The sequence below is a fragment of the Chionomys nivalis genome, chromosome 12, assembly GCF_950005125.1.
Source record: "Chionomys nivalis chromosome 12, mChiNiv1.1, whole genome shotgun sequence".
NCBI classification, from domain to species: domain Eukaryota; kingdom Metazoa; phylum Chordata; class Mammalia; order Rodentia; family Cricetidae; genus Chionomys; species Chionomys nivalis.
In genome coordinates, this window is record NC_080097.1 from 5,872,017 (window position 1) to 5,895,358 (window position 23,342).

At 44.4% G+C, this 23,342-nt stretch overlaps 1 protein-coding gene across 1 annotated transcript in view; it reads left to right on the plus strand.

Moving 5' to 3' along the window:
• Positions 1-23,342, plus strand: part of Dct (dopachrome tautomerase) — a 37,841-nt gene that overhangs the window by 6,378 nt on the left and 8,121 nt on the right. The window contains exons 2-6 of the mRNA XM_057786703.1: positions 1,215-1,514; positions 3,668-3,768; positions 4,651-4,817; positions 8,101-8,280; positions 10,199-10,334. Coding sequence (XP_057642686.1) covers positions 1,215-1,514; positions 3,668-3,768; positions 4,651-4,817; positions 8,101-8,280; positions 10,199-10,334 — 884 coding nt within the window. The remainder of the gene's footprint in view (positions 1-1,214; positions 1,515-3,667; positions 3,769-4,650; positions 4,818-8,100; positions 8,281-10,198; positions 10,335-23,342) is intronic.

Genomic DNA, 23,342 nt, shown 5'->3' on the forward strand with positions numbered 1-23,342 from the left:
TAGCTGAACTTTCCCTCCCTAAGGAATGAGGCACTGATTACGCCCAAAGGAAACCAACAGGTATAAGAGGCAAAGGCAGGCAAAGAACTTGGACTTGGCCACCAGTCCTCAGGGACGCCGTAGAACTTGCTCAATAGTTCTTGTTCCCTGCGTGTGGAAAAGCACAGGTGTTTGGTTGCAGACAGCAAATTCTAAACGATTTGCACTTCTTGACATCATGGTCTGTAATTCACTTTTATGATCTGCCAGGCACCATTGATTTTTGCCTTAATACAGTCTCCTTGGTGAAATAAACCAGGATTTTTAGAGTTAGATACTATCCAAATGCTGAAGTCAGCTTCTTTGCTATTATAATTATTTAGAGATAGGATTTCTCAGTGCAAACCTGGCTGTCTTGTCCTAGAACTCACTGGTAGACCAGGCTGGCCTTGAACTCACAGAGATCAACCTGCCTCTGTCTCCTGTTGGAACTGTTAAGCCAGTGGATCAGTCTGTGTTGGTACAGTGGTCTGGGGTGTTGGACAACAGAACTTAAGTGAGGTCATGCCAGGTTGGGGCGTGGTGAGGACGTCAGAAGAGAGAGCTCTGGGACACAAGGGCAGGAGAGTCCCTTTGCTATGGTTGCTACAACAAGCCTTTGCAAACCGTGAGGCAGAAGGAGCAGAATTCATTTTCTACTTCTTCTGGAGGTGGAGGCCCGAGAGCAAGGTGTGAACCAGGCTGTTGTCTGATTCTCAGATCCCTTGGTCCAGATGAGCTCCGTGTGTTCTCATGCGGTCCTCCCTCTGTGTGTACAGAGATAGCATTCATACTGGGTGAGGGCATGATGCTCCAGTGTCCTCATTTGGCTTAACTGCCGTCTTGAAAATCTGATTTCCAAAACTAGACACATGCTGAGATCCTGTGAACAAGATCTTTCTCCTCCTGTTTTACTTTAACAATGAAAAATGATTGTCATATAGTAATATAGTCATAGAGGCTGTAAGGCCAAGAATAAGGCAGCAGCATCGTCCTGGGTTCTCAGGGCCCCTGTCCTGTGCTTTCTCTGAGTGGCGGCATGGTCTTCCTTCACGCGGCAGGGCCCTTCTTGGCTCCTCCTAACATCTCGTCTCTTCCGTTCTACCCAGAATTCCAACTGAGAACTTTCTTCCAAACTTTCTTCCAAAGTGAATAACCTCACCCCCACTCCCCACTGTTCCCTTCTTACGAACCAGGAAACTTCGCTGGTTATAACTGTGGAGACTGCAAGTTTGGCTGGACTGGACCCAACTGTGAGGAGAGGAAGCCACGAGTCCTCCGGCAGAATATCCATTCCCTGACTCCCCAGGAGAGGGAGCAGTTCCTGACCGCCTTAGACCTAGCGAAGAAAACTGTCCATCCAGACTACGTGATCACCACACAGCACTGGCTGGGACTGCTGGGACCCAACCGGACCCAGCCACAGGTCGCCAACTGCAGCGTGTACGACTTTTTTGTCTGGCTCCATTACTACTCTGTTCGAGACACGTTATTAGGTGGGTTTTCCCCATAGGTTTAACCTCCGTTATTAGAGGCTTGTGTCTGGGTTGGGCATGGGGTGGAAGTCATTCGATACAAGTTAATTAACGGGAAGCAACCTCAAGAGAGGTTACTCTTTGGACTGGCAGAATCACCAAACACCGCCTGTAGTTCAAATGGGGCCGTTTCTTCCTGTTCCGCAGACACTGCAAGCCCCTCCTCGCTTATATTACTGGTTCAAAGCCTAATCCTTGCTCTCTGTGAAACTTAATCCTCAAAGGCGCGAGCTGGTAAAGTGGAGGCAAATTTCTTTTGATTCCAGAAAAGAAAAAAAGAAATCAACTTTGACTTAAAAGCCGGTCTTGGCCTTTTCTTCAAATGAGAGAATTAACTGAACGCATGCCAGGAGCGCAGCGTTTCGTTGTTCAGAACTGCGGTCTCTGGGCTACAAGCGTGGGGCTCCTGAAACCCACACGCCTTTAGGCTTTCCGCTGGAAGTTACTCGGGGTTGCTTCCTAGTAGGAACATTGGCTTCTGCCGAGCCCAGCTCTCTCCTTCCATCTTGATGTGGGTTGCATGGCTCAGGCTCAGGCTCACTCTGCAATTGTCTTTACTTTCTCGCTGGCCATCAGCATGGTTTTCACCTCACCGCTTTCTGAAGCATCCAACAGAGGCATACTCATTCACAAGGCTAAGCAAGAAGAACTCGACATTGCTATTCCAATATGCTCGGAGGCTCCTCGGAGTCCACACAGTTGTCCTTGGACACCCACGCATGCGTGCACTATCTACCGTACACGTGTTCCTCCGCCTCCACAACAGTAACACGTGTGAAATATCGAGGACTCCCCTGCCCCGGAACCTAAACTTTGGGGGTCCAGTGGGGCACAGGAGGTTGACGGTCACGCACGTCACTAATCAAACAGCCGCAGCTTCATCCCCTGTGACCAACTGACTCGGGAGAAGCCATTGGTTTGTTTCTGGAGAGTTCAAATCCCTTCTAGATTCTTCTCACAACTTTTCAGAGTAGTCTGTACACTTGGTATCTCTGCTGCTGTTCCTCCTTCTTGGTCCCCTACCCCCCGGGGTGAGGGTGGACGCAATCCCCGAGCGCACTTGGGCTGATGCAGTTCTCCCTTGGCGTCTCACTCTTTCTTGCTCGTTACTGGTTCCCGTCCTTTGCTGTCCCTCTCATAATTCTGTGTAGAATTTATTTATTAAAAAGGCTCCGTGGCCAACAGCAGCAGCAGGAGCCCTGTTTTTAGTGAGAGCGTTGTTAAAGCCTGCCTTGCAGCTGAGCATCCGTCTTCCTTCATCGACAGGTGACGGGGCTCCTCTGGCTATGAGCCTTTATCGCTTTCCCGTCATTACTCTGAGGAATTTTTGCTTTATGAGAGGGTAGCCTCTCAGAAGGAAAGGAAAACTGTGGCTTCTGGTTCTGTCTAGGGACTCAATTTATATTCATGTCCGCTCAGCTCTCTGAAGTTATTACAGGTGCTTTGAAAGAACTAAAGAGCTGAGGCTTCTGCGCTCCATCAGAAGCTGCTGTGGAAGGCAGAAGAAGGATGGAGCAGGCACCAAGAAGGGCGTTAAATTGCCCACAGCGCCTCACTAAAATTGGCAGTTCCAGTGGCCAGCTAAATTGGTTCCAGCATAGTCTTCTGGTCTCAGTGACCACGCTTGTCAGCTGCTGGTTCGCACTGACTGATGGGTGAGGCAGAATTTGTGAAGGTTCCTTTTAGTTGTACAAAGGCTGCATTAACATGGTCGCCGATGCTTCATTATTAAGTAATCTCTGTGTTATAAATTTATGCAAGTCAGAAAATATCTTTAAAATACATTTCATTTAGGTCTTAATGATCCACACTTTTAGACAGCATTACTGTGGAAAAATTGAACTATGTAACAGGACACTGACTACTGAAAATGGCTTGAGTTTCTGGGTTCTCTGCTAAAAAAATCAAACTTTGGAGAAATGGAAGCAACTCCTTTGTGCAATGCAGATTGCCTTCGAAAGTTTTTTTTATCATTCTTCTTACTGTTGCCTTTTTAATAGACAAATAGTTTTTAAATTAAGGCACTGTGGACTTCTTGGACACAGACACACTCCTGATAAGGTTTAACATCTCAAATATTCTGTTCTCTGATGTCTGTTTCCCAACTGTGTTAGGACCAGGACGCCCCTACAAGGCCATAGATTTCTCACACCAAGGACCTGCGTTCGTCACCTGGCACAGATACCATTTGTTGTGGTTGGAAAGAGACCTCCAGGTTGGTGAAAACCGTGCACGCACCATCTATACAGTGTTTGCCTTTGAGGAATATGCGATGTTTGATACACTTATTTCAGTGGTAACTAGTCGAGGAAAGTAATACGCTCAGCGTTTCAGATGTCTTTCCTTTCTGTGTGTGTTGAGCATCTAAGTGCGCTCTCTTGACAATTTAACTATGTGTGAAGATGTTGTGAATTTTCCCTCCTGTTGTAATTAGAGTTCTAGACTGTTTCATCCTCCCAGTTCTCCCTACTTTTTATGTATTTGATATTGTTTCTCTTTCAGACGTTACATGTGCATAAGATTATACAGCATTTTCCTATTTTCTTTTTTAAATCTGGTTTGTTTTGCTTAGCGTAATGTCCTCAAGGTTTGTCTGTTTTGTTGCAAATGGTGGAATCTTTTGCGTTAAATCAGAACAGTTGCCTTGTGCTTACTACACATACACACAAATGCATATGAGACATTATGCATTCATGTGGACATATACAAACATGTTTTTGTATACTGACTTTTAAAAAACCCATTTGATTGGTATTTCTGGTTTTGCTATAAAATTGGCCAAGAAACATGCGAGCCATTGCCTTACGCACCCCTGCGTCGTATCTGGCACGTACACAGAGTGACGGGACCCACCATTGCCTTACGCACCTCTGCGTCGTATCTGGCACATACACGGAGTGACGGGACCCACCATTGCCTTACCCACCTCTGCGTCGTATCTGGCACATACACAGAGTGACGGGACCCACCATTGCCTTACGCACCCCTGCGTCGTATCTGGCACATACACAGAGTGACGGGACCCACCATTGCCTTACGCACCCCTGCGTCGTATCTGGCACATACACAGAGTGACGGGACCTACCTTTGCTTTCAGAGACTCATCGGCAATGAGTCCTTTGCTTTGCCCTACTGGAACTTTGCAACCGGGAAGACAGAGTGTGATGTTTGCACAGACGAGCTGTTCGGAGCAGCAAGACAAGATGATCCAACGCTGATCAGTCAGAACTCAAGATTCTCCACCTGGGAGATTGTGTGTGACAGGTAACACGACGGAGCTCTGGAGACTGCTTTCCCTCAGTTCTGGGTGACAGGACTGTGCTTCTCTGTCTTTTTCTCTCTCTGATATGTGGAGCTTTGCTTACATGGTCCTTAAAGCAGCTCCCCTCTCCCCCGGGGAGGTATGAGCTTAAACATTCAAACTTCTCAAATTAAAAATGTGCGGAAATCATACAAACGGGTTGAGTGTGCTTGGGCATCGTTTGGAGACCAGGGGCGTGGTGGGTTTACACTCAGGAGCAGTTCCGGCCTTCAGCCAGCAGTTGCCGAGCATCAAGCACACCGTTGGGAACAGAAGGATGAATAAGATCCAGCCCTTCTGCATTTACAGAGATCAGTTTTTGGCAAGTGGATTGCCAAGCAGTCCGAGAAGTTCTATAATAGGTGTGTGTGTTTGTGTGTGTGTGTGTGTAAAGCCAAGAAGAGAGTCAGGACAAGTCCATAGGTGTGTGGAGCTGATGGTTCTGAGACAGAAGGAGGAACATCTAGACCCTGGCTACATATGGGGGAGATGAGGAGGGTATGGGTGGATGGTAGGCTCTAGGTGAAGGGGCACCATATGTGACTCTGTAGAAGCTTCTGGAAAAGCTAGCTCACAGGTTCCCAAGGAGTTGTGTGGCATAGAAGCACAGACCTTGGGATGTGGGAGACTCAAAAACAACATCTCTTAATCCTTCAAAGCTACAGGAACAAATAGGGGGCCCAAAGTCCTGGAAGAATTCTTTCTTCAACATGTCCTTTCCAGGTGCAGCTCCGTAACCTGCCTGTCCTTTGGGGATCTGTTCCAAGATTCCCATGGACCCCGACACTGCAGGTAGTACCAAACCCTATGCACTCTGATTTTTCCTACTTATGATCAAATTTAATTTATGAATTAGGTACAGTGAGAGATCAACAATAAAAGCCAATCATAAGGCAGCACAGTCACAAAGTGTTGTGAGGTAATACCGATGTGAACAGTCACAAAGTGTTGTGAGGTAGGACCGATGTGAACAGTCACAAAGTGTTGTGAGGTAAGACCGATGTGAACAGTCACAAAGTGTTGTGAGGTAGGACCGATGTGAACAGTCACAAAGTGTTGTGAGGTAAGACCGATGTGAACAGTCTCGCTTCTTCTTTCCAAATACTTTCTCAGCTCACTGTAGAATATTTTACACCAGAGTTGGCTGCAGGTAACTACCCATGAAAAACAAATTTGTGGGTAAGGGATAACTGTGCTTCAGAAAAAGATTCCCCAACAGGCTCCTCTGCCTTCCTTCATTTATTTCTTCTCTCCCACATGCCCATGTTTTGACTTGCACTGCTCTGCCTCCCTACCCCCATGATTCAGTTACTTCTCGGGCAGTCAAGGTTCCTGCCCAGCCCTGCCGCAGGAGTCTGTCTGCTGTATTCTTCACATCCTGAAGCTCTCGGGTCAGACCTCAGCTGGTAGGATGTCCCAGTTACCTTTGCACAGCTTCATTAAGTCCCATGGAAGACCGTTTCCCAGCACACCTTTGTCTATTCCTAAGTGATGTGGTAAGAAGTTTCTGTGATCATATGAGATTAGAGAATACTCACCTCAAAATGTGCGTGTTTTTAAAGGCTACTTGGACCATCTTCCAGCCTCTGTAAGTGGACATAGTATTCCTCATTGAGGGGAGCCTAAGCATGCCTGGATCTGGAACTCATTTCCCAGACCATGTCCCTGGAACGCACTTTGGAAGTGATGCCTTGGGGCCTTTTGTGAGCTGGTGTTAGGTCCTCCATCTTTGCACATCTCTTCTCACTTGCCAGTTTTTTCCCCCTCACTCTTTGAAGCCCATGCAGGAATGTCTTTAAAATCCACCTCTACCCATGAACCCTGGTGGTGAGACTCCAGGCTGCCGCAGCAGTCCTTGTGAGCCCCCTCTCTCACCCTCACGTTTACCGCCTAAGTACTGAGATCCAACTGCATTCACTCTGTTCCCTATGTGGCTTTTAGTTTTCACTTTAAAAGACGTTTGTTTCATGGCCTGCAGAGGTGACATCGTGGTAAAGGGACTTGACGAAAAGTCATGAAAACTGGAGTTCCGATCCCAACACCCACATGACAAGCCAGGCATCCCAGGCAGGTCCGTCACCCCAGATTCATGGAGGTCAGACTTAAGAGGCCTGGTGGTACTTGCTGGCTTCTTGCCAAGGAAATATAACCCCCAGGTTTGTGTACCCCTACACACATGTGTGCACAGAATCACATAAATAAGTATATGAACTACAAATTATTATTTATACATTATGATTTATTTATAAACATATATACCTATTATTTTAAAGTTATAATTATTTAATAATTGTTACAACTATTTTAATTATATAAATTATGGGGTATAATATTGATAACTTTGTATGTGTGGGTGTGTGTATGTGTATGCATGTATGTATTTAATGTAGGACAATCAAATCAAGGTTCTTGGGACCTTTATCACTTTAAATATTAAAAAAATGTTTTAGTACTTTGTAGTAAGAGACTGGCCAATCGTTCCTAGCCACCCAGACCCAAAATAATCACACAGAAACTGTATTAATCACTGCTTGACCTATTAGCTCTAGCTTCTTACTGGCTAGCTCTTACATCTTAAGTTAACACATTTTTGTTATTTTATATTTTACCATGAAGCTCATGGTTTACTAGCAAGGTTCTGGTGCATCTGTTTTTTATGGCAGCTACATGGCATCTCACTGACTCAACCTTCTTTCTCCCAGTGTTAGGTTTATTTTTCCTGCCTAGCTATATTCTGCACTATCACAGGCCAAAGCAGCTTCTTTATTAATTAGCCAATAAAAGCCACACATATACAGAAGGACTTCCCATATCAGTACTGCATTTTATCTTTATAATTTTATCTGTTTTTCTGGCTTCCTGTTTGTCTCCAGTTGGCCTAAATGCTTCCCCCAGCTCTACACATATATCCCTCCCAAACTGGCTTGGTTCAGGGTAATAGAGGCTGCGATATTACCCCTTTAACTCTTTCAGACTCAATTAGTATCACAGTTGCCACCATTTGGCTTGTAAACACTGGACAGAATGGAAATTATTATCACATTGACTCCTGTATTCATGTTTTGGGCATTTGCACTTTTGAAGTGTTTCTGTCCATGATGACTTCGGAATGGTCATAGTTTCGTGCCTGTTTCTGACTGTGTAAAGTAACTAATGACTGTGCCCCTCTCTGAGTTGCTTGGAAGAAATATTCATGATGTCACCCACAAAGTTAAGGTATGTTGTTTTCAATTCTGTACATCTTAGCTTGGATGACTACAACCGCCGGGTCACACTGTGTAATGGAACCTATGAAGGTTTGTTAAGAAGAAACCAAGTAGGAAGAAATAGTGAGAAACTGCCAACTTTAAAGAATGTGCAAGATTGCTTGTCTCTCCAGGAGTTTGACAATCCACCTTTCTTCCAGAACTCTACTTTCAGCTTCAGGTGGGCACTCACCTCTTCTACAATACCTGAGAGCAGTGGTTCTCAACCTTCCCAATGCTGCAACCTCATGCATGGTACAGTGCCTCATGGTACAGTGACCCCCCCATAATTTATTGCTACTTCGTAACTGTAATTTTGCTGTGGTTATGAATTGGGATGTAAATTTTTTGTAGACAGAGGTTTGCCAGCAGGGTCACAGCCCAGAGGCTGAGAGTCATTAGACTCTCAAGTTTGTAGTTGTATGGGACCAAAAAGGAACCCAGGGTATTGGCAGACATCTACAAATCCAAATACTGGAGAAAGGCTTAAAAGTGTGGAATAAGGAGGGGTTCATGATGAGAAACACACTCTTACCAAGACTGTGGTTTCATTAGTTTCTAAGTGCCTTCCTAATTTCTGTTTCCATATAGGAATTGCCTCAAGATCAAGGCACCTCATTAACTGCCACACTTTGGCAGTGTTCATACTGTTTATTACTCCTTTCTTACTTATTTTCTTAAATGTTGTCACTAGAAGCTCATCAGTCACAGGTCCTGGTACTGGGTCTGACTCTCAGAGGAGTTTTTCAGATTTACTCAAAGTGTCGTGTGGCATGATAACCTCGAACTCAAACTTAGAGACCAACTATCAGTTTTATCACAGCCCAAAACCCGAGAGTTAGGAGTACGTATGCAAATAAGGTTCTAACACACACGCAGTCCCCCAGGAAGGGAGCGTGGCCTTCTCCATGCTAAATTTGTTCTCATTCTCTAGAACTCACCACATCCCACATAAATTGCATAACTTACATGGGTCTAGTGGCAGGGCAGACCAAACGTAATTCCAGGAATTTTACTGACTGCTGCAGGGAGGGCTCTGGAGCTGGTACTAGAAGTGGACGTGGCCCTGAGATTTATTTCAAAAGTAGGCAAAGAACTGGCCATGGTGGCACATGCCTTTAATCCCAGTACAGGCAGGCAGAGACAGATGAATCTCTATGAGTCTGAGGCCAGCTTGGTCTACTTAGTGACTTGCAGGCCAGCCAAAGACACATAATGAGACCCTGTCTGAAATAAACTAAGAAAAAAGTAGGTCAAGGGTAATATTTAAGAGAGCTTGAAAAAGAAGCATACATTCATCTTTTCCTTAAGACAAAAATGTTCTTAAGTCAGGCAGCAGTCTCTTTAGAGTTGAACTGAGAGTGGCCCTTAAAATGTGGTTCTTGGGTCACAATCATGGCTTCTTTGAAGTTGGTAAGGAACATACATTGTTAGGACCCCACCTATCCTCACTGATCTCTTCAGTGATTCCAAAGTCATCTTACTTTTGAATATCACCATGTCAGTGTGCAGATGTTTAGATTTCCTGAAGATATAGATGAAAAAGAGAGAAGAAGAAGGGAAATGCTGGGGTATGTTTAGAAGCATAAGTGTCTTCCAGCTAAGCCAACAGTCTCTTTCACCAAGAAATATGAATATAAGATCCTATCTGTGTTGATTCAGTTTATTCATTTATTGAACACAGCCCATGTGTTGAACAGGATAAGAAGCCCTGGCATGCCGGGCGGTGGTGGGGCACGCCTTTAATCCCAGCACTAGGGAGGCAGAGGCAGGCGGATCTCTGTGAGTTCGAGACCAGCCTGGTCTACAAGAGCTAGTTCCAGGACAGGCTCCAAAACCACAGAGAAACCCTGTCTTGAAAAAAAAAAAAAAAAAAAAAAAAAAAAAGGAAGCCCTGGCAATAAAAATCCGAAGGCAGCATTGATTGAGTTTCTTCCCCTTCTCGAAGATCCTTACAAAAGGATAAAGGAAAGAAGCCTCAGCTAGTCAGCTGCAGAGCCTCTCCCCTCCTTATCTAGAGTTAGACTCGAAGATGGCAAGATAGCACAGAGACCTGTGCCAGTCTTTACTGAAGTCACTGACGCTTTGGTTTCTCTCAGGAATGCTCTGGAAGGTTTTGATAAAGCAGACGGCACCCTGGACTCTCAAGTCATGAGCCTTCATAATCTGGTCCACTCCTTTCTGAATGGAACGAATGCTTCGCCGCACTCAGCCGCCAATGACCCTGTGTTTGTGGTACGTTCAGAGACTCAGACCAGGTGAAACTCCTCCGCAATCTGTCGGCCTCATTGGGTTCCCAGTGAAGGTCTGGTGTACACATACACTGATCTTAGTCCGCAGGGGAAGTGTGGCTGGACAGCATGTGGAGCCCCTCCTCAGAAGCCCATCCTGTAGGGATGGTTGGCTTTAGATGAGCTTAACTAGGAGTTTACGGTCTAGAAGGTAGTGTACAATTAGCAGAGTTCTGTCAATCATAGAACAAAAATGTATACCATAAATTAGCACACCTGTAAATCATGTTTTACCGGCAAATGTGTGGTGTTGAAAGTGTTAACTGCACACAAAGGCCGTTAGTTTGTTGCCTATAGACAACAAAGGCGTGGCTAGACAGAAGAAGGGGGACAAGGAAGGCTGGCTTGATGAGAACGGGAAATGCTTCAATCATGGTGGTAATATGAAACCCAGATTTTGAATCAGGTACTGTTTGACTTCATCCTTCTATGGGAAGAGAAGACAGCCATTAGAAAGCGGTAGCACTGGCTACTCAGGGTCCTTATGGCTCCTTAACATCCCACGTGCAATGATTCACTTTGAGAAATCTGATTTCAGTCTCACTTTCAAACAGGGATTTTGGCAATGCTTGGCAATGGGTTATCACCTTCAAAACCCCAAGCTATATAAATTCTTTTTTTTTTCTTTTTTTTTTTTTTGGTTTTTTGAGACAGGGTTTCTCTGTGGTTTTGGAGTCTGTCCTGGAACTAGCTCTTGTAGACCAGGCTGGTCTCGAACTCACAGAGATCCGCCTGTCTCTGCCTCCCGAGTGCTGGGGTTAAAGGCGTGCGCCACCACCGCCTGGCTACATAAATTCTTAAAGAGAAGTTTCTCCAGGAGTTCTCTGGAGACAGGCAGGGCCACGGGATGCAGCTGCACATCACAATGTGTTTCCCCAAGAGGTGGTCCTCTGTGAGCACAGCTACAATGCAGGCCTACCATGGTCTGGAGGAGAGAAAAGATGAATATGGTCATATCAATTTTATTATAGTATGCAATTGTTTTATATCATCCTATTAGTTTGTTAATCTCTTACTATTCCCAGGTGATATTCATCATAGGTATGCATGTAGAGGAAATACATGCTACATATGAGGTTGTTATTACCTAACAAATATCTCAGTTCAGGCATCCACTGAGGGCTTGGAACATATGGCATCTGTTCACTTCTGCCCCAGATGAACACATTGGGTTATCACGTCTTACAGGGAAAGAATGGAGAGAGGTGGGAGAGTCTTGGCCAGAGGACATTAGAGAAGACTGGTTAGCTTTGGGTCTGTGCCAGATGGTTTGTAGAAACAAGCATGGGATTTTCACTCTGGGTCGATCCTATCAGGAAGAAAGGGTGATTCTATCTTTGGGGACTCAAAGCACTTAACCGTAGGGAAGGCAGACTAGACACTGTTTATTGGTCAATCAATTGCAGTCATTTGTGGCAGACAGCAAAGAGGACCCTGGATATTTTGTCTGTGCTCAGACATGCCTATAGGTTATATTGGTTTGGTCCGGATCCATTACAGTCGCAGGGGACCCAGTCTGATGCTGGCGTTCCATGGAACAGCTCTGTCTGACAGCGCACATCCAGGCCTAGCTGACACAACCAGGCCAGTTCCTGTGTTGAGGTTGCTTTTTCTTTTTCCAGCGCCATTCATTAAAGTCAGCTGGGAAGATTTACAGAACAGCAGCACTGGTTTTCAAGAGCTGACCTCCAGCAAGGCATCTACTTTGGAGGCCCTCAACTCACACGAAAAGCTCGCCGGCTTTCCTCAGAGCCGTGTGTCTTAGGTAGATGATTTAGGATCCTTCATAAAAGGAAACGTGCTTTCACTTTTGGGTAGTATTTTGGATTTAGATTCTTCCAGAAGTTTTTCATTCTTCTGGTGAATTTTATTAATGTATCTTAGCTTGCTCAGATTTTTATAGAAACACCCGACTGACTTGTTAGTTTAACTAGCTCCCCTGTTCTGGTCAGGGGATCAGTCAGATTAAGGTCCAAATGCTGGCACAGTTAGCATCAGGTGAAGCTTTTGTGTTAGTTTTTCTCTTCTCTGTGACCAGTACACCTGACGAGAAGCAGCAGGAAGGGAGAAAGTGGCTTAGAACGCAAGGTGATCAAGGTGGAAAAGCAAGGCAGGAAGGATGAGAAGCTGCCAGTCACCCTGCATCAACATAGGAAGCAGAGCAAGCAGGAAGTGGGGCCGACTTATAAAACCTCAAAGTCCTGCCCTGGCGAGCCGCTTCCTGTAGCCAGCTTCCACCCTCTAAATGTCCATCATATCTTCCTGAACAGTGCCACTAGGTGTAAACGAGGCGTCCCAACACAAGAATCTGTACGGGACATTTCATGTTCAAGTCACGACAGTTGTCCTCCTGGACCTCCTGGCTGTAACCTTGATGGTGGAAAGAGAGGGGTCTCGTGTGCTATTTCTTAGCAGGACACAAATCCTGTCACATCAGGGCCTCACCCTGAAGACCTCAACAAACCCTAGTTACCTCCTCTTAGGTCACATGTCCAAATGCAGGCTCGTCAATGAGAGTGATCCTCAACACATGAACTTGAGTGAACTTGTCAGTTCACAGCTTCAGCACTTTAGAGAAGTTTGTCTTCACAGACTGCTGGGAGGCCACGTGACGCCAGGAAGAAGGACCCTGGATTCTAAGTCAGCTTGACTTCATTTAGCTCCAACTTGTTCAATCAGGAGAGTATTACTGAACAACACGGGGGCTCTGTTTCCCGTCTGCAGGTCACATGTCTTATTCTCTGAGTGGGATAAGCACCATGCTTATTAATTATTAAGGTAACTTTACCTCGGGATAACGTGATGATGCTCTACACACTCCAGAGAGAATCTGAATGTTATCATTAAAATAACACTGGTTTTTGTAGTAGTCTGTGGGCGAGGATTAGAGAACTACACCTAGGGTTTGAATTCCTAAACCTTAATTGACATTCCTTATCTTCTCATCTAGTGCAGACAGTCCTGCCCTGAGGCAGCTGCTATAGAGTCCCTGGGACTTCAAAGGTGACTCACTGTCCTTTACTGGACCTGCGGTGCAAAGGAGAGGGTGCCAGTGAAAGCATAGTTTCCAATGATGTCAGCTTGCCCAGGAGTGTGAAGGGTGCAGTCCCCGGGAGTCAATATATTACTGGGGATTCTGGGTGGATTCTACGGGGGTGGCCAAAACGAGTTTTAGTAAATACTGATGTCTAAGGTGATGGGTTAATTATTCCTGCTAGAAATTGCTTCTCCTGTCAAGTATGTATAGCAATAAAGCGTGATGGGGTTCTCAGGAGTGGGGCCTGTTGGCCCCTGTCTCTGACCAGGTGGGAACTAATCTGTGAAGTATTTATGCCATTTCCATCATTCTGGTGGTGGATTGAAAGAAAATGGCCTCCAAAGGAAGTGGCACTATTAGGAGGTGTGGCCTTGTTGCAGTGGGTATGGCATTGTTGGAGGAAGTGTGTCACTGAGGGGGTGGGCTTTTCAGTCTCATATATGCTCTAGATACGACTTAGTGTCTCAGTTCACTTCCTGTTGCCTGCAAGATGCAGAACTCTCAGCTACCTCTCCAGCGTCATGTCTGCCTGCATGTGGCCATGTCCCACCAGGATGTTAAAGGACTGAAGCTCTGTAACTGTGAGCCACCACCTCAGTTAAATGCTTTCCTTTATAGGAGTTGCTGTGGTCATGGTGTCTCTTCATGGCTGTAGAAATCCTAGCTAAGACATTGCTTGTCATCTCTTGCTCCATGTTTCAGATCATGTCCTTGGCTACCACTTCAGCCACCAGCTCATGCCCAGGTTTCCAGAATCTATCTGTCATCTCTTCATTGATTCTAGGTCTCTAGCAAAGGTTTTATTAAAGTGTGCACCTTCAACCATAAACTTGAGCACACAAGCCCTGTTCATTAGGAAAATGTCATAATTTCTTTTGTCAGTATTTCAAACGATTTTCAGGAGAATTGTGTAGTTCTTTAACAGATTGAGAGTGAGATCACAAACCTCTCCCTGCTCCTAAAGGAAATAATAGTAAGATGCTAGTAAACCAGTTTTTTTTAGAACTCCTGTCTTCATGAGGAAGCTCATGAACCTCATTAAAGCCTACAGGCACAGGGCAGATTTTTCTATAAAATGGCCAGATAGCAAAATTCTGGTGTTTCTGTGCCTGAGAGACACTGTTGCACTTACTCAATTCCTCAACTCCCTTCTCTCTCCCCTACACCTCTTCTGTTGCTTTCTCTCCATCCCTGCTTCCCTCCCTTGCTTTTCTTTATTTATTTGTACTTGGTCCTGGGAACTGAACCCGGCTTCTAGGGTGTGCTCAGTAGATGCAGAGCTGTATCCCCAGCACTTTCATGGAAGCCTGAAAGACGCCATAGATAATGTGCAAACTACCGAGTGCAGTGTCCCAATAAAAGGCGACATGGAGAAATAGGCAGGAGGACCACACTTGCCTCATTTCACTGAATGCTATGAGCTCATAGTTTTTTCATGTTGCTGGCCCTTAAAACAAGGGAATTACATTCTTCGTTTGAAGTCAGATTATAGGGCATTCTCCCTGTCCCCAATCTTTCCCTATACCTTTCATGTTTTCTGTTTGGTAATGAAGTCTCACTATGTCACCCGTGGTGGCCTTGAACTCATAATCCTTCTGTCTTAGCTTGTGGAATATTTCCTTTAGACATATTCTTCTCCTGTCCTAGCTGAGAGCCCACACGTTAGCTCTATTGATGAAACACACTACAGCTCAAATGCAGTTCAAGGGGACTAGACATCAGGTTGCCTTGCTCTTTATTACTTTTGATGCCTTTCATATTGAAAATTTAGGGGAGGAGTAATAATATATTATTGTATACATATGGAAAATAAAATGAAACAGAAAGCCGGAGCCTTCGTTAGGTGGAGGGAATAACATTTTGGCACTGGTATCAGACCCATGCGTACTTAAGGCTGTTTACAAAGAGGTTCTGCTGAAGTCAATTTGGCTTTAAATGATTTTGCATATTGAGATTTAGGTTTAAACTATTTTAGTTGACAGAGTTATAGCTTCAGGAATTTTAGATTCGTGAGGCAATTTATGGAACTATGCTGCATACTATTTTTATTAAGATTATTCTCATGAAATCTCTACAAGCAAGAAAACTGTGCAGTTGTGTGGGGTCACAATAAGAAGGAAGAGAAGGCAGAGCATTTAGATGGAGGAAAAACTCTGAAGCAATGTCTGAAATTCTAATAATTCTTGTGAGTTACAGCAAACCCATGTATTTATCATGGAAGATGAGGTTAGGCCACCGGAAAGCTAATCACTGCTCTCTTCTGTATCAGATTCTGATATAATTCAGAAAATATGAAAAATTCAGTACACTGTAACGTTAAATAGTTAACTATTGAGAAAGAAGCTGTACTAGACCCTCAGGATGCTCTTTTGGGAACGCTCTTTAAATAGGGCATGCAGCTGGTCTCTGTGCCTAGCTTATTCTACCTCACACCATGTATTCCAGACCACCTGTGTTTTCACTGAAGGCCACAAACCACCCATAAGAACTGAGCAGAAGCTAGGCATGGTACTACATGCCTGTAATCTCAACACTCAGGAGGTAGAGGCGGGAGAATTGACAATTCTAGGCTATCATTGGCTGCAGAGTAATTTTAGAGCTAACCTGGCCTACATGAGACTCTAAGTTAAATAAAAAAGGTAACGGAACAGTCTTTCATTGTATATACACACCACTTTTCCATGTAATTTAAAGTTATATTTCAAGACACAGTTTATGTGGCTTGGGGGGATGGGATCTTCCATGTAGGCATAAACCCTACTACCTGTGTTATGTTTCCTGGCCCTTGCGTCACCTTTTCAAGGTCAAGTCTTCTGTGGTGCATGGAGATTGACTCCCCATCTTGGCTCCTGTGACTAGCACAGTGAGAGACAGAAGGCGTCCTTTGATATACTATGCCCTTTAAATGTAAACCCTGGGTGGAGTTTGGGAGCATGGGAGCTCTCATTCTCATTTTCAAGGCCCTTCTCTGTTGTTTTCCATCATGGCCTTACTAAGTCCACACCAACAGTGTGGAAGTGTTCACCTTTCTCCACAGCTTCATCAGGACTCTTACCTTCGTCTTCTTGGTAGAAGTCCTCTAGCTATAAAGAGGCGACTTCTCTTTGTGGCTTCAGCGTTATCTTTTTACAAGCTACATGTGATGAGTTCTTCAAGTTGGTTGGGAAGTCCATGAGTTAGCTAGGTGGTAATAGCTAACTCAAGTGTTTGTTTTCCACCAAATCTACTATAATTCTAAATGCACCGAGACTCCAAAGCCAGTCTTATCACCACCCCTCCCCATCTAGTTTTTGTCATTTGACGTAAGGTACCATCATCTGAGAGGAAGGAATCTCAACTGGAAGAAAATGCCTCGATCAGATAGAGCCGTGGGCATTTTCTTGATTGGTGATTGAGGTAGGCTGGTTCAGCTCATTATAGGTGGTGCTACCCTCAGGCAGGGAGTCCTGGATGTATAGGAAAACAAACTGAGGAGTCAAGAGAAGCAAGCCAGTGAGCAGCACTTCTCCGTGTCTCTGTTTTAGTTCTTTCCCTGAGTTCCTGTCTTCTTTCATGACGGGCTGCAACTGTGAACTGAAACAAACCACTTCTCCTCAGGTTACTTTTAGTCACGGTCTGTAGTGCACTGATAGAAACCTGAGTTGTTAGGATAATGTGGTTGTGTGTGCACGTGTACACACATGTATGCATGTACAGACCACAGATTACTATAAAGTATCTCAATTAGTCTCCGCTTATTTTTTGAGACATTGTCTCACTAAATCTGGAACTCAGTGGCTTAGATAAACAGACTGGCTAGGGGACCCTGCATACAATACAATATATCTCTTTCTAAATTCCCACTATAGGTGTGTACACAATAGCTCCCGCCTTTTCATGTGGGTTCTGAGGATTTGAACTCAGGTCCTCATGCTTGTGTGGCAAGTCCTTTTACCCACTGAGACATCTCCCCAGCCTGAAAAAAGGCTTTAAAATTCTCATAATTCCATTTTCAGTTTTTACATTTAGATGTTTTAAATTCACATGTATATGCGTGTGTGTGCTTATTCCCTTTTGCACCATGTGCATGCAGTGCCCATGGAGACCAGAAGAGGGCATTGAAAACCTGGAGTAGTTACAGCCTGTGAACTTTATGTGGGAGCTGGGAACTGAACTCAGGTCTTCTGCAAGAGTAGCCAGCACTCTTAACCCTGAACTGTCTCTCTGATGATGGAAGTTACAAAATAATCCCAAGCTAGTTCACAATTACATATAATAAAGGGTTATTTATTTAGGGGTAGACTCACAGATCACAGTTCTAGATCAAATCCTCTGCACAAATGAAGAACAGGAACCAAATCTAGCAGCCGGAAGTGAGAGCTGGAACAAGAGAGTGAATGCATGCTTTACAGCTGCATTTATAGTATAAGAGATCATGCCTAAGTGGGCTAGTATCTTAAAGGCTATTTGCTGAAGGAGCTTTCAAAACATCTCTCTAGCCTCAATTTCAATTTTTATACTTACTTTCTTTCATGTTTCAAGTTGTATATAGTAGTATTATAATTTTATAAATTATATAAAATTATATGCAATATATTTCTACTTAGCTATTTTAATTATAAAGCTGTTCCATAGTTTTTTAACTTTTTAGTTTCATTTAGTGCTGGGGATTTTAGCCAGGGCTTCAAGCATGCTACCCATATGCTTTGCTCCTGGACTGTACCTCCCACTCTCCCTAAAATTATGAATCTTGAAATGAATAAAGTACATAAGAGGTAAAAATATCTAAAATTAAATCTCAATATCATTGCTATCTTTCAGGCATTTTGTTACTATTTTTTACCCTACATATATTTTATAGACACAGAAGCAAATAGTTACATATTTAATTAAATGGAAATGTACAATAGACTTTTCTACCCTCTCCTCCCTGCCTTTCCTCTCCCCTCCCTGTCCATTCTCTTTTCCTTCCCTTCTGTGCCAGCACACACCCTTTCATAAACGGTGCTCTCTTTCCCTTGTCTTCTGGTTGGTTGGTGATCTGCTGCACAGACTGATCATCAGACTTTAACCAGTCTCTCCTAGGTGGGCACTGCTTTAGTCCACTGCGTGTGGTAGTTGCAGAAAGCCTGGAGCTGGGTAAATTGTACAAGGCAGATTTATTTAGCTCATGTTCTGGAGGTCTGAGAAGGTACTGGGATCTCCTGGACTTAAGGGGCTCATGTAGAGCCAACGCACGGCAAAGATAGACAGCAAGAACAGGTTCCTCAAGAGAGAAAGCCAAGAGCTGAGGAAGCCACCTTTAATAATAGTTCACTCTAGTAGCTGAACTCTGGTCCTCTCAGGCAGCTCCGGCACTCACTGACTACCAGGAAGAGAGTATTAGCCAATCAGGAAGCAGGTCCCTCATGACTTACTCACTTAAAATTCCCACAACCCCCTTACAGCTTTACATTGGGAATTGAAAGTCAATGTGAATTTTGATGGGGACAAAGCACACTGAGGTCACACACAGCAGGCATTTATTAGTTTCTAATGCTTTGCATTGCAAATAATATCATGATAAATAATAGAGCAGGTAAGGTGAGCAGACAGGATGGAGTCCCTGGACGGAAGGGTGGGTAAGCGTTTGCCAGTGTGGGAGAGCCGCCCTCACCCACCCCTGGCTCCTCCTTTTGTCATTCTGTTCTTTGCTCCTATGCCGTCTTTCCTTCTCCTCTTTGCTAATTTGGCAGGTGAAGAAATTTTCACTTGAATGTCTCTTATAAGTGAACTTCAGCATCTTTTCTATGCATTTAACAGTCTTGCCTACCTTGTTTTTATATGATCTGTATGCTCATTTCATTGTGACTGATGTATAATGTTTTTAAATCCCAAATATCCAATAGAATCAGAATTAGTGAGAGGGATTTGTTCTCTAAGTGACAACATTCTTTGTGTTGATATTTTTATGGAAATCTAGCAACATGTTCATGTAATTTTAAAATTTTATTTTATGTATTTATTTTTAGTTTATGCAAATCTGTTGTGGTCACTGATACCACATCTAGCCTGGCCCTTACACATTCAGTGACTTCTTCTTAGGGTCAGGCACAGGTTGGTAGACTGTGTGTCTGCCAGATGTGGGGTCCTGGGCTCAGTCCTCCAAATCCCCCATTTTACTTTCTGTTATTAAGAAGCTGTTTTTTTTTTGTTTTTTTTTGTTTTTTTTTTTTTTTTTTTTTTTTTTGGTGTTTGGTTTTTGGTTTTTCGAAACAGGGTTTCTCTGTGGGTTTTGGAGCCTGTCCTGGAACTAGCTCTTGTAGACCAGGCTGATCTCGAACTCACAGAGATCTGCCTGCCTCTGCCTCCCAAGTGCTGGGATTAAAGGCGTGCGCCACCACCACCCGGCTTAAGAAGCTGTTTTATTATCAAGCATTTATTCAATGACAGCTCCTATTCTAGAGGTGTGAATACAGACATAGTATTTTAACTTCACACAGCTCTCTGGGCTAAACCACACTCCTTGTTTGCAAGACCTAGACCACAAGATTCAGAGACGCTGAGGAGTATGCAAGTAGGAAGTGCCTGAGCAGAGTTTCCTCCCACTCACATTTCCTCTGTTATTCTTCCAACGATTTTGCCTTTGTCAGTCGAGACGATTCTTCACTTGATCCCATCACAACTGCTTTCATTATAGCTGAGCTAATTTAGTGATGTTAGGTCATGCTAGGCAGAGCGAATGCTAATTGGCGAAGAGCATTCCTCAATAATTTTTCACAGCTTTGAAAAGATGGGGCCATTGGTTTTACTATATTTATGTTCCATAAATGCAGTGTCAACTTATTTAATACGCAGCTTTCATGTAACAGACATTCAGTCACTGGCTCCGAAGTAGCATCATGTCTGAGTAGGAGCTGAAGTGCCGGGGAGGATGACTGACCACTGCTGGCAGAAGTCTCCATGGGTTCATCTGGGAGTGCTACTTTGGCAGATGTTAAAGGCCTTTTCAACCCTAGGCTTTGTGAGCACAAACACAAACAGTTGAGAACTAAGTCGGTACCAAGAACTGAATTAAATGCACTTCCTTATCGATCAGATAAAGTATGACTCTAGTGGCAAACCGTGAAGACCTAGGATGGTCTAGCATCAGCTTCAGTTCTCAACGCAGAGGGCTTTGATGATTCTGCAACAAAACATGGCCTGGGGGCAGCTCTGGGCAGACTCCACATTAACACCTCCAGAGTTCCCTCTCTTCAGGGATGCATGCTGACTGGCCACCCCTTTGAACGTCGATACACTGATAGCAGAACCCGGTTGCACTCAGCCTTTGTATGTGCTCAGAAATTTCAAAACCATAAACACTTTTCCCCTCAAGGAATTAACAACTGAATTCCAGTGTTCACCATAGCTCCCTTTACGCTCGCGCTGTTTGGCCTTGTACGTCATGCATGGTATATACAATTTAGTCATAGCCGTATATGCATACATGGATTTTTATGTAGAACGATTATGTACATTTAATTTAATGATGATTTCTCTCTTTTACTTTTCATGTATACATGTGAGTACTTGCATGTATGTCTGTACACCATGTGCAAATTTGATGTTCTTGGAGGTCAAGAGATGGTGTCTGATCTATGGAGTTGGAGTTATAGACACTCGTGGGCTGCTTTGTGGATGCTGGGTAGTGAACCAAGGTCCTCTGTTAAGAGCTACACATGCTCTCAACCACTGAGCCATCTCTCCAGTCTTGTCTCTTCACAAATTTAAGCAGGAGAATGTGTTATTTTCCTTTTAAAACTTCTGTGAAATGACGGAGAAAAATCTCTCTCTTTGTGTGTGTGTGTGTGTGTGTGTTCATGCATGTGGAGGCCACAGGTTGATACTGGATGTCTTCCTCAGTCACTTTACACCTTAACAAGTTATCTGTTTTGTGTGTCCACCAGCACATGTCCTGTAGTTTGTGATAGTCAGATGACAACTTGCTGAAGACAGATCTCTCCTCCCACCATGGGAGTCACGGGTTGGAATTTCCACTTCGAGTCTTCGCACCCACCCTCCAAATGCTCTAAAGCTCTGTTAACTACACTTGCATATTACTCCTCTCTGGAGACTGTAACAGAAACACCAGAGGCCCGCCTCAACCAACCAGCAAGGACTTTTCCTAGCTCTGGAAGCTAGGACGCTCAAGATCAAAGGATCTGAGTGTGGCGAGGGCTTGCTTCTTGGTTTGTAGAAGGCTGCTTGTGCCGGTTGTGTCTTCACGTGGCTGAAAGCGAGAAAGGGTTCCCTGGGGTCTCCTCTTCATCAGCACTCCACCCTATGGCCTGCCATCGTGCCAAGACCTACAGCCCCCATCCATCATGGTCAGTCACAGGGACTCAGCTCATGAGCTAGGCGATGGCACCTGCATTCAGTCTGTACAGAGTCGTTTCTTGTCCCTCACTGAAATGTGTTCCCTGGGGGCACAGTTCAGCCACACCTGTAGAAGCCTGGGTGCTATTTAACCATTTCATGCATATTTTATATCGCTTATCTAGGGAAATAGGGAAAAACAGCCTCCTTACTACATAATGCTTTGAATCCTTGGGAGAACAAGGCAAAAATAAAAGAAAAACACCACAAAATAACAAATTTGATTAAATATGATTTATGTATTTGTTTTACCTTGTCATGTAGCTCTGACTGGCCTGGAACTCACTATGTAGAACAGGCTGGCCCAGAACTCACAGAGATCTCTCCAGGGCAGGGACTAAAGGCATGAGCCACCACAACTAGCCTTAACAGCTTTGAAAACGAAGTGTCCTTAGGAATTCTTTCACTGTATCAGGTTGGCTCAACTTTTTGTTTATTTATGCCTTTCAACTTAAGTTTTTTTGAAATTAATTTTTTTCATTTTACATACAAGCCCTAGTTCCCCTTCCAACCCCTTTCCTCCCCTCCCCATCCACCTCCCTCCATCCACTCCTTAGAGGGGGTAAGGGCTCTCTCGGGAAGTCAACAAAATCAGGCATATCAAGTTGAGGCAGGACTAAGCCCTCCCCGCTGTATCAAAGCTGAGCAATCACCTTATGTTTTTTGGGGGTGGGTTTTGAGACAGTTGGAGCTCACTCCATAGCCCAGGTTGGCCTTGAACTCAGAACCACCTGCCTCTGCCTCCGGAGTGCTGGAATTAAAGGTGTGCGGCACCACTGCCTGATTTCACCTGAAGTTTTTTGTTTTTTTGTTTTTTTTATTTTTCGAGACAGGGTTTCTCTGTGGTTTTGGAACCTGTACTGGAACTAGCTCTGTAGACCAGGCTGGTCTCGAACTCACAGAGATTCGCCTGCCTCTGCCTCCCTAGTGCTGGGATTAAAGGCGTGCGCCACCACCGCCCGGCTTTTTGAAGTTTTATTTAGAGCACAACACCCATGTGTCGCCATTCCCAGCCACCCTTGGGACTTCTGACCAATCAAGCTGAACTCAGCCCTGAGTTCTGAGTCTAGATCCTCCAACACTAACATGTTTCCACCATGAGAGCATCTCTGATTCCAAAGGTTGTCTTCCTGGGGGTTAGCAAAGCTATAGTACACTGGTCCTCAATAAAGCACGCATCCTTCTGCAGCTGGGCTCAGCTGTTTGTAGCTTCTTGTCTCCAGGTGCAGAAAGTCTTCTCATTTCTCTACTATGGCGAGAATCTGGATTTATAGCCCTCTGAGTGCAGGCCCTTCGGCAGTAGCCTTTTCCTTATACACATTCTTGTATGGTATTTTCTTGCCGGTGAGAAGAATGTGTGTTGATTGATTGCTTTCTCCTGCAAGGGTTACACTAAAAAGTTTCTTTGCCATGTGCTCACATTTTCTGTCACTGTGCTTCTGAGATGAGAGTTAGTACACCCCCCACACACCCACTCCTTGTACCTCTCCTTACTTTGCTTAAACAGAGCAGAAAAGAACTGTGCAAAATTTTGCCTCA